The sequence below is a fragment of the Athene noctua genome, chromosome 14 (assembly GCF_965140245.1).
Source record: "Athene noctua chromosome 14, bAthNoc1.hap1.1, whole genome shotgun sequence".
NCBI classification, from domain to species: Eukaryota; Metazoa; Chordata; class Aves; order Strigiformes; family Strigidae; genus Athene; species Athene noctua.
The window spans coordinates 16,810,359-16,822,566 of NC_134050.1; the positions used below are offsets into that span (position 1 = coordinate 16,810,359).

The 12,208-nt window shown below is 45.2% G+C and overlaps 1 protein-coding gene across 1 annotated transcript in view; it reads right to left on the reverse strand.

The window, feature by feature from the left end:
* The window catches only part of SLC67A1 (solute carrier family 67 member 1), a 76,871-nt gene that overhangs the window by 13,578 nt on the left and 51,085 nt on the right, over positions 1-12,208 (reverse strand). Inside the window, exons 7-9 of the mRNA XM_074918254.1 lie at positions 11,095-11,210; positions 10,512-10,622; positions 5,227-5,327 (exon numbers count right to left, since the gene is read on the reverse strand). Of these exons, the coding sequence (XP_074774355.1) occupies positions 5,227-5,327; positions 10,512-10,622; positions 11,095-11,210 (328 nt within the window). The remainder of the gene's footprint in view (positions 1-5,226; positions 5,328-10,511; positions 10,623-11,094; positions 11,211-12,208) is intronic.

The window sequence follows — 12,208 nt, forward strand, 5'->3', positions numbered from 1 at the left end:
TTTTGCTTTGGGTTTTGGGAGAAAAAGTTCTTAAAGGAAAGCTTCCCCCACCCTCTCCCGTGGCTTGAAATCCAAGCATCAGATGTGACTTTAGATACCATCCAGGGACTCCAAGTATTTCACTTGCCTAATCCTCCGGCAGCATTTTCCAAGCCAGTTACTACACCTGGAAGTTCTCCACGCTATTGTGCTTACAACTCCAAAAAAGCGCCAGAGCTTAGGCCAGCTTCTGCCCATTATGCAAAGTTAAATTATTTTAAATTATTATGAAATTAATTATTCTCTGTAGGGAGATTGAAAGGCATCTCACACTCCAGGCATTCACTATGAGGGAAACTATGTTTGCATGGCTTCTGAGATGAGAGGATTCTGGAAGCCCAGCCCCGGAGGACAGAGGGATTGTGTCCCTGACGGGCTCTCACACCTCTTGCCTGGAGACCCACCAGCGATCAGGTAAAGATGCTTCAAACACATCATGAGCAAGGGAATCGCTGCAACGCAAGACGCCCAGTGCAGAGGTACCCCTCCTGCTGTCTGCCTTCCTCTACTCATTTCATCATCTCCCACCTGACTCCTCCTCCTCGACTTACACTGGCACAGTCCCAGCTCATCAGACAGCCCCATGCTATCAGGGTGCTTCAGGTAACACTGCAGAGCCCTGGATTGCTCGAATTATCCCCCACTTGCTATTTTCACTTCCCCACCAGCCCACTCCAGCCTTGATCATACTCAGTTTTCTAATCAATGACTTTGTTTCCTCATCAGACATCTCTTTGTCCCAATGCTATGACACTGCCTTCCCACACACCCTTCTCTGACCTTGTTTGGCTCTGTCCTGACCCAGAAGTGAGCCACCTTTCCACCCTCACTGCGCTTAACTTTCAAATATCCTCTGCTGTTAGATGATGATCTTTGCCTAACCACAAACAGGAAATGGATGCCAGCTCCTGGGCCAGTGCTTCATCCAGAAGGCCAGAAAGCTCCCATTCCCTGTGGACACGTACTCCCATGGGAACTTTTACAATAACACATCAGCAGATATATTACTTTGGGCCACTCGGGTCTCCACAAAACAGGTAGGGAGTAGCAGCAAGGCAACCCACGTCCCTCCATGAAGGGTACAAATGGCAGCAAGCAGTGGGGTGAAGGGTGACCATGCTGCGAGCCGCCAACTCGGCAAAGGGAGGAGGATGCCAAGGATGACCCATGCCATGAATGGTGGTCATTGGTGCTACATGCATGGCACTGTGAGGACAAAACCTACCACCAGCACCAGCCGAGCCACTTCACCGCTAGCAAGTGCCATGAACTGTTCCCATGCGGACAGAGCTGATGTGCATCAAGGGAGCAACCAAGAGAAGTGCTCTGGGGAGCAGGCAGCCAAAGCCCATGAGGCTCCCAGGCTCCAAAAGCAAGTCCTGAATCCTCCTTCCAAACCCACAGGGATCCTCTCAGGCTGGGCATGGGGCACCCTCCCAAATGTTGGGGTCCTGGGGGTCATAAAGTGACAAGACAGGACCAAGCATGATGAGGTGAGGATGAGGAGCTCCTGATGGGATCCCTCAGGAGGGCTGCTTGAATGAGCAGGGTGGCTAACGTCCTCTACCTGCAAAGGTGGCAAACGCCTCGCCTCCTGTGGGGTTGGTGTTTCTGTGCTGATCTCCCCACTCAAAGACCTGTTTGAGATACCAATGACAAAGTACTGGAGTTGCCTACTTAATTTTAAGTGGACAGACCCAAGGCCATTCAAAATCTTCTCTCTAGGTGATCTGCAGCTGGCTTAAATGGGAGGTGTGGTAAGAAACAGATGTTTACAGTGCATTGGCTGCTTCTCACCACAGTAGGTTAAATGAGGCTGAGAAGCTGAAAAATTAGGCTAAGCAATTGGAGCATAATATCCTTGGGGTGAGAGAGAAAAGTGGGAAGAGACCATCAATATTCGAGTCATCCTGGGGTTGGTGATTTGGCTGGGAAAGGGGGTGCAACATCACCTTTTGTGCAAGAGGAAGATGTTTGTTTTGAGACTAATTTAAAAAATAGAAAATACAATAACACAAAGAAATAATATTACTAAAACCTGCCAGGAATTGGCAGACCGAGCAATGCTTTTGTCAGCATATGACTTTTGGAGAAGAGTTGAGTAGAGGGTTCAGCTAAGCCTTGCTTGCAACTCTGAAGCTACTCAGTGCATGCAACGTGTGCTGGGAGCAGGTGAGACCCTGGGATGCAGTGATGGGTGCATCAGCTGGATGTGCTCTGCAACCACCCAGGCACTGTGCTCAGTGTCTGCAGGGAGGTTTAAAGTAAACAGGACATGGTTCAATTCTTATTTTCCTTTTGATTTCTGTGGTGTGCTCTCCCATCTATCAGAGTCCTTAAGCATGACCCATTTTCAAGTCCAGTGAGAGATGCAAATGCAGGGGACATGCTTCCTCTAACAGGAGGGCTCAGAGCACGTCCAGGAGAACGGGAAAACCCTCACAATGTTTTATGGAAAGGCAAACTAGGGAATGAGAAATCAAAGCTGAGGATCTGGTTGATGAAATTCATTGAAAAGGACATTATATTCCTTATGAATAAAGCTATAATTTACTCAGTGAAGTGGGAAAGCCAGTCAGCAGATATTAATCACCATTTACCCATCCAGACTGGTGGAATTTGCTTGCACCTTAATCTGCATTTATATCTCCAGCAGTATCAATTCACTGTACAGCAGAAACAAACGCATCTGAAATGCCAGTTTAGGCAACATGAAGGCACACAAGCAGCTGTGGGGCTCGGCAGGACAGAGCCAGCACACGTTGCATTCGCTGCATGCATCTTCCACTGGAGGAACCCCGACAGAAAGCAGCTGTAAAATGTTAACCCCATCACTATCTGAAAGAGGTATCTTTGGGTGGTTCTATACAGAGACTTGATCTGAAAGTAAAGACACCAATTCTTATGTTTTACAATGATTTGAAAGCCACATGGTGAGAGTGTTGTTTGGACCAGCTGAGGATCTAGTCATGCATAAGCCAGAGCAGAGCTTGGAAATGCCAGTAATGAAGTGGAAAGAACAAGCAACAAAATAGAAAGCAGTGTTCTGCGAGCTCTCGGGCGAGATGGCTTTGCTGCCACCAGGAATCAGGTGTCCTGGACTTTAAAAAACATAAAGCATTTTTTTTTTTCCCTTTCCTTGTTGGTGTTCTGACAGCAAACCCCAGTTCCCCATCATGGAGAAGTTTGTATCCTATGATCCCTTTGCTCCTATATTTCTAATGTCCACAGTTGTGTGCTATAGAATATGTGTAGCAACACAGACAGAAACTGCACTGATAGGAGAAAGAAAACTGCCTGGCCGACAAAAGCTGGTTTCTGTATCAAATGTCCTGAGGCAAAGCAGATGCTGCACCAGAGCCTGTCGGCCACTGCTGGGTTAGATGTGGTAATAGGTATGGTCGGCCTCTCAGAGAAGAAACCCTGTGACTATGGGAAGAGTCAACTCCCTGGTTAGCACTGACATCTGAGTATTTGTTAGGAAGCATACTGAATGCTACAGTTCCCGGATCTTCCAGCGCTGTATCTATACGTAGGGCACACCAGTACAGCAGCGCAGGTAACCTTATCTACAGTAGTTTCAACCAGACTAATCTGGGAAACAATATCAGTGAAGACAGACAGATATCCCAGACGTAACAGCTGTGTCCTGAAGACAGATAGCCCGGACCTAACAGCAGCATCCAAGCTCCATCTAGCAATACAAAGCTACTCCTGCCAGACTGCACAAGTGCTATTGCTGCCCACGTTACCTGGCTCAAAAACAAGCACACCACAGCCATGCTGCACCCCCAAATTTGATTTCAGTATAGACATATATAACAGGGATTTAACTGATATGTCTAAGTTAAGAGCACAGTTGTTGGGGAGTCCCTCTGCATTCAAAGGGGTCAGAAGATATTGGAAGGTGACTCAGACCCTCTAAAACCTGTGTGACTTGTAGATTCTGGTCTAGAAGGCAGCATGCAAAGACTAACGTAGGGAAAGCCTCTGTTAGCAGTGGAGTTTGGGTCAGAAATGTGCTTTGGAGAGCGACTGCTGATCACCACACTTGTCACGCTGTTTCCATGCTGTGGAGCAGCAAACTGGTTTCCTTTCCAATGAGAGCGGGTAGGAGAGTGCATCCAGCCGGTAGCAGATGTTGAGCTCACAGGACCAAGAGACAGCTAGTCCAAAGCCACCCTCCCAGAACAGACGTGGCAAAGGCACCAGCAGCTCGGCTCCAGGCAGTGCAGACACCACTTGCTGATGTACAGCCGCACTCGTCAGCTGCTCTACCAAGATGCCCAGATTTGGTGAGACCAGGACAGAGCCCAGGTGACTGGCAACACCATGTCAAATCCAGATCATAAGGGAAGGAACTAAACCTCCCATTTCCCAGAGGAGAATCTCCCCCAGATCCCACAGGAACTCTGCGGCAATGCCCAGGAAATGAAGGCGGCTTTAATAACAAGACCACCCTCCTTCAGGATATTGCTTAACTTGCATTCCTACCTTGGGGCTTGCTTATAACCATCTGTTGCTCTTTCCACAAAATTATTGGCCTCTTCCTCCAAAAAGAACATTCTGTTATAACACAACACTTTATTTTTTTGGCCATGTGACTGGCTAATTCAGCTAACTTTACTCTTTTACCCATTTTGGTAGTCTCCTAACCAGGTTCCATTGCCCACCCTTTTGTTTGGGTTTGTTTGCTTGGGGTTTTTTTGTTGTTTGGGAAGTACAAGCTTGCTGTGCTTGTTTCCATTCAGCAGAAACAAGTCCTTTGTCTACACTGAATGGATCTCTGAAAGTGCCAGTAAGATCATTTGCTCACATAAATTTACAGGGTGCTACTTAACTAAAGGTAAATTAGCTAACCTGCACCAGGGAAAATCTCAGTCAAGATGCTTCAGCTTCAATGTAAGGTTTGTAGCAAAAACCAGGACAATAAGTCAGTTCAAGGAAATTTTAGCTTCACAGCTTAAAAAGGGACGAGGGGAAGAAAGCTTTCAGGACATTACTTGCTGATTCCTTCTCACTTCAAGAAACAGAATAAATTTGGAATCACTTCTATGTTTTGAAGCCAAGTGCCACATGGCAGAGCTAGGATTTTCATGTCAATATTACACCTGGATTTGGAAGACTATGTGTCAAAAAGCAGATTAAATAGCAGTGTGGCAAGAGTGGGACTTCCACTTCACTTACCATTTGAAGGACACCAAAATATGACATCAGGTATCCAGACTCCACCGCTTCCAAGCCAAAGAAATCCATAGAGATGATGGAAAACATAATCAGGAACAAACCTAGAGGGAGGGTTAATGAAAAACATACATCAATACACTTGCACTGCATATAGTGGCACAGACCCCGATCCCAGTCACCCCCAGTATGAGTCAGTAGCTCTCACTTGCCAGGACTGGATATAAACATGAGCAGAATCCTATTCAAAGTCAATGTAGTAATTTAATCTTTAAATGTTAACTTTTTTATCCCACTTACTTTCATCTTTAAATAATGTGACTATGTAGGCCGTAGATTCAGCTGTTTATTATAAACTGGTAAATATTTGTATCACTGAAGCCAGACTAACCATTAAGACAGTGAGAAAACATTTGTTCAGACAAGACTGTAACCATAAAAATAATCTGATTGGATTCCTCACCCTTTTTCCTGACGTTAGATTTTCACCATGGGGAACAGCCTGGTGACATCAGCCTAAATACAGTGGTTTCACTGCACACCTTGGCAATGATGTTGGTGGCACGTGAAACATCTCTCATACGGACAGTCAGGAAAGTATGGACCGAAACAGCACAGGCTGGGTCTGCTTTTCAATTAAGGCAATTTCTGGAAAGCGTAACGGAAAATGCCCACTCACTTAAGCTCACATGAAAATACAGTAGTGTGTGTTTTCCCCACCACCAAACATACACAAATACAGACACGTGTACACACACTCCCATTGTACACAAAGAGCCATCAAATTAAAAATATTATGAAAAAACGTTGCTCTCAAAGACTGGTATGGGCTAGGAGGCTGCTGCCTCCTCCAGTGTTGTGCGCACCTCAGATGGACCAAGACAGCAGGAAATTGGGGCTCTCTGCATGTGAACAACCCCACAACATGCCCATTGGGAGCTCTGATCCTGCTGGAGAGAGGAGAAGAGGGCAGACGACCTTTAGGGGTCTTGCTCTTCCTTGTAGTATCCTCCAAGGTGCAAAGACTGGGTAAATAGGGAGCTGCACTCCTTCCTGAAGAAAACAGAGCCCAGGAGGCAACGTGTGAGGACTGAGAAAACAGCTTGTGGCCTGGCAAAGTGAGTCACTAATCCCATGGCATGGGAAGGATTTGCTGGCATCTCCTGGAAGTGTGAGGAGAGTGATCCCAAACTGCTGACTAAAATGCCGCAGAGGACTCGCACCTTTACAAACCAGCACAACTCCACCCCATCCAGCAACCCAACGGCGCTGCTACCAGCAGAGCACCTGCAGCAACGAGGACCTCCCTCCAAGCACCCCAAGCCTTCGCCTGAAGGGAGCACCACCCTCCCACCCCAGGACCTGCCACAGAGCCTTCCTGAACTCCATCAGAGATATCTTTTCCCCCCTTTAATCAGGATCACTGCACCCCAGCTGGACCCGTGGTGTTGGGGGAGAGGGATGGATGCAGGAAGAGTGTCCTGCTCTGCTACTCTCCAGATATTTGGAGAAGGTGCTGGGGAGCTCATGAAGATTTATGGCTTCACCACACCCCTCTGCGGAGAGCACCCCATCCTTATCCAGTTACTTTGAAATCGCTCTTAGCTCAAGCCAGCTTAAGGTAACATGCAAATAACAGTATTTACTCACAACAGCCAAACCAGGCAACAGAGTTGCACGTGTTTATAAAAGGCACACGTGAAGAAATGAAAGAAAAACCACACTTTGTTTCACTTGCAGGAAGATTAGATCGAAGCCGGCGCTCGCCCTTCATCCTGCTACCCTGCTGCAGGTACCACCTAGGAGGGGCTCGACCTTCCTACATACCTGACGCTTCTTCCTGGTACCACACGCCAGCTTCTACAGCTCCTCTTCCCTTTGAAGTCACTCATCGAGTTAAGGCAGATTTGGATTTTTCTTCTCCAAATGAGCTGCTTGCTTTTGGAGCAGGGGGGTAGGCTGTGGTCTTTAATTAGCATTACACACTGCATAGCTGCCCTGGAGATGGTCTCCTCTTATCATAGGTGTCCCCTGCACCGTCACTTAAAGCTACTTGGACAAGGGAGACCCCCTTGCCTCCCCTTCTTTGAGCAACTAAGAGGGTCTCTGCCACTGTTTCACACATTTCTTGGTGAAACCCACACGGTGAGCTCCAGACTGAACTCAAAAGATTTTATGCTCATTGGAACAACCATTCTTTACAAAGAATAGCTCCTCTAGGGACACCAAAAGCTCATTCAGAAGCTGCCCAGATAAGCCTCAATTCACACTGCAAGGCTCAGGTTTTCAACATGAAAAAAAAAAAAGGAAAATGACAAAAACCACCCTCAGAAACACCACCTTTTTTTAAGGGGTCTAAATAAGGGGTAAACTCAGAAAACCTGGTACCAGTGGCATGAGTAACTAGGGTGATGCAGCAGAAAGCAGGTAAATAGTTTGCAGGATGTGGTAAAGAAAAGGAAAAAAGCACCAAGGAGACACAGGAGTGCAAACTATTTTCAGAAAAAAGACTCGACATTTGTAAGAGCAGTGTGAGAAGGCGAGCACAGACTCTGGGAGCCTGTCTTAGTCCTCCTACACTGGAGGGTGATGGGTATCAGAGCCCTAGGGCTCACTGCAAAATGCTGTTCCACATGTGAAAGAAAGTCCTTTTAAAAATGGGACACAGGTGCTAAAGCAATAATATTAAAACCAGGTTTTCCAAAGGGATTTATGCAGCCAAAGATCCATACAAGCAGCTATTTATCAGTATTTTCAAGGCCCTGGTGATTTCTGGTCACTAAGAGGTATGGTTTGACATTTTTATCCTGGTGTTTTATTTTCTGTCTCTTATCTACCACAATGCAATGAGTCTCTCTTTTCCCGGGTCGGCTGAGAATGTTATTGAGCCATGCTGGAGTGCTCTGCCACCCGTCCATCCCCTGGCAGCTACCCTCCTGCAAGACCCACAGAGCCCATGTCTCTGCTTTTATGCAACACAGGGAGGAGGATCCCAGCCCTGCAGCCCTCCCGGGGAGGCTCTTTCAGTCTCAAACAAGCTAATTTTAGACAACAATGAGATCCATAAGGAACAGAAGGGTTTCTTCTGTGTATATTACAAACTTGTTTACAAAGTAAATAGAGAACGGTCTGTAATTTGGGTGATCTAATTAATTATACAGTTGGAGCCTGGAGATGAAAGGTAAATGAGCTCATGAGGAGCTCAGCCTCAGCTGTGAGCTGAAGAGAAATAGGTGAATGCCAAATCCCCTTTCAGCTGCCATCCTACGGTCAGCCACCTGAAATGAAGTGAGACCTGCAAAGGGAAGTCGCTAGGATTTTAATCACTTCTCACTGTACTGCAAGCACTATACTTGTGGCAGGAATGCTCTGAGTGAACCCATTCCTGTATTTAAGAAAATACTCCCAGCCATTTCAGTGGCAGACTATCAGCCCATGTTCTGCCTTAAATCTCAGCTTCACTGTCTCCATCCTCTTTGCTTAGAAGTTCCCTTGCAGTTTTGGACTGGAGATGTTCGCTTTTGTTGGGTGTGCATTTTTGCTGTGCATGGGAAAAGAAGAATGTCTTCAGCAACAGGGAGGAATTTGCATTTCAGCAGAGATGACTAAAACAAAGTGAATCTTGCCTGGCCTTTGGAAAAAGGAGAGCACACAGGAAATTACCATGCAGATTGCATATGGATGCAGTCTCAGGCAATTTTAAACGGAGAAATGAATGCTACTTTAAGCTGAGAAATAAGCCAGAATCAGCAAAGAAAACCCTCTTAAAACATTGCTTGACTCTCTTATTCTGTGAAATACTGTCATTTTATAAACACTTCTAAAAATATAGTTTTAAAAGTTTAGTTTCAATAGTGCACAAAAAAGTGCACAAAAAAGTGCACTATTAGGGCAAGCCAGCAGTCCATCAAGACAGCATCGTGTCTCCAGTGGTGCAGGTAGGACCAGCTGGCATTACTGATCTCAACCAGTGCCAACTACACACAAAAATAAAAAAAAACCCACAACCAAAAATCCTTTACTTTCCTGAATGTTATTCTATAGCTCCAGTCAGACTTGTTCCCCCAGAGCCTCAGCAAGGAATAACAGATGAACCTGGCCAAGCCCAGAAATGCCATCTCCTTCTGATTCAGCCACTCTGCACAGCCAAATCGACTTTCATTTGTAAACTGAATTTACAGTTTACAAATTAGAATTTAATTTGTAAATGATATTTCACATTATTTAAACTTCAACGGCTTCTCCAGATATAGATGAATAGAAAAAAAGATGCAAAGTATTAAAGCTAAGGTGCCTTAAATCCTCTCTTAGGATCCCTGTTTGGAAGTGAAGTGCCTTAGTTTGTTCAGATGCATGATGTGCATGTGTTTTGTTGCGCACAAAATTAAATCCTTGAAACCATAATCAAGAGAAACTGCACTTCTAGGTTTGACTAGGAAAAGAGCCATGAAGGCTCTCTGTGTGGAAGGGCAGAGAACATCACCCTGTCCTTACACCACCACTAACAAGGCAGACAAACTGTCTTGTCTCTAGACGAGCAGGGGGGGAAAGAAACTAGAGGGCAGGCAAAATTAAAGATTATTAAATTGTGGCCGAGGATATGTATAACCAGGCAAACTGGGAGACATGACCATGCGAGGACAGCAACTGACTCAAAGGGAGCAGGGACACAGGCAGGTTTGGGATGTGTTTGAGGTAGCAGCACGTTCCTACCCACGACACAAAAAAATGAGCAGAATACATGAAGAAGAGAAGAACAAACACCATCATCAGTGTGCAAGGGAATAAACATGTTGTGGCTTCCCTGCATGCAGCCAACAGAGCAGCCACAGCCTCTCATCCAGCAACAGTTTTCAGTTGTTGGCAAAAAGGTTAGGGTACACATACCCCTTAAAATCACTAAGTAAAATCAGGAAGGACCTCGGTGTTTCTGGCAGAGTACAGATGATTTCCCTCTGCTCTGAAGAGGTTACAGCCTGAATAGAAATGACAGACAAGAAAAAAAAAAACATTTGCAGCTAGGGGGATGGAGTAGAGAGATTAAGTGATTTGCCAAAAGTCACAGAAGCAGCCTGTGACAAGTAGTCTGTTTTACATTAAGTTCCAGGGTTTTGACCCTACATAGCTGAAAGCATTTGAAACCATCCAGCATCGAGTTAGGAGCTGAATCCTCACTGCTCCGTGGTCAAACACAACATGCTCTCAGTAACTCGAGACAAGCCTGGTCTATAGTGTGTATCATCTTTTTTTAAATACTTCAGCAATCACAGGTAATGGGTAAGATTTACCTATGGGAAGTCCAGCAAAGACCTTGACTATGAAAACTTCCATTACTCCCGGAAACTTCATCAGGCGTAGGATTTCTCTGATGCTAAACACGCTGCCAGACTGTGATGAGCCTACAGAAGATGACATATTGATTAATACTGTATTTATATAGGTTAGAGGCAGGAAGCAAGAAACTCTGAGACTGCCTGCTCGGGTTCACCGCCACCTTTCTGAAAAGACAGCTGTCTGCCGATGGCAGGAGGTCAGGCAGTGGTGCCAGGTCTGCATGCAGAGGACCCCTGTGAGACTGTGGGATTGTCTCCCATGCCAGGCCAAACTAGCCCCCAGCAAGGGGTCCACATTAACTTTTCTGAGATGCACGGTGAGCACCAGGCTGGAAGCCTGCAATTCTGCACCGCAGAGTAGTCGACAGGTAAGGAACAATATCTTCCATAAGCACAGATTAGGCATTAAAGTGTCAGCATTTCAAGGTTGACACCTTTTTGCCCTTAAATGCAATCCCAAGTCCTTTAGCAGTCCTTACAGCATATCAATCTCCTGTCCCTATTCATGTGCTATTTATCAGAAACAGTAAATACTTACTGTGCTCTGTCACACGATGGTCTGACTTTGGTTTAGCTTGCAAAGGGATGCAAACCACTACTATCATGGTATTTATGAGATTTCCCACCAGACCGACATATGTAGGAACAAAAATGCTGCAAACAGAAAAAATACAGGTAAGTGGATAAATATAATAAATGTGTATCTCCATCCTGCAAAGGCTTGGGCACTTGGATGAGGAACAGTCCTCTTGAAGTCACAGTAAATAAGCCTTTCATGAAAGCTTTGGATATGACCAAGGTTCAAAATTTCTCCAAAAGATGGCTACTGCCATTAAGACAGTTTATCAATTGTATTAATAATAGGAGTAATAGGGTATGATACAATGCTTTTAAATCTGTAAGTGTCAGAGAAAAAAAGCCTCTCTTGGTTTAATGAGCTTAGAAATCTTCCCACCAAAAGCACAGCATCTGCTTGTTAGGATCCATCTAATTCCCCATCTAATCCCCAATTTCATTCATCTAAGTATCATCTCACCCTTTGAAATTTCGCAATAAAATCAAATGAAGTTAAGGAAAGTGAAAAAAGCACTCAAGATGATTAAGGATGGTAGCATACAGCCCAGCCTACAACCAGAACCGAAACCACCGGAGATACAATACCACTTGAAAAGGAGCCGCTAAAAATAACAAACATGATTTACAAAACCTTCTGAGGAGGTGAGTAAACAGCACTTCGATTGATGCACCTACTTTTCTCCAAAGGTGCCCCAAACCAAATCAACACCCCTTCAACTGTCCATCAGAGCCCAAAACACTTGGATCTTTAACAGAAGTGGGGCCGCTTCCTTAGATGTAGACACAGTGGACAGCAATTATTAACAGCAGTTTTACAATGATAAAAAGGAACAATTACAGTTTATCTAAAAACCCCAAACACAAACCATGTAAAAGTCAATAGAGTCAATTATAAGTTCTCAGTTATCGCTGTCCTCTTAAAAGAGATTAGGAAATAATGACTCCTAGTCTTTAAAAGCATGTGGGAAGATTTCAGACTCTGAAGGGCTTTAACTCTGCCAAACACAGGTGGAACAAAGTCCAGGGCTGGAAGACTGAAACTCAGCAGAGCTGAGCTGAAAACAAAGGGAGAAGTA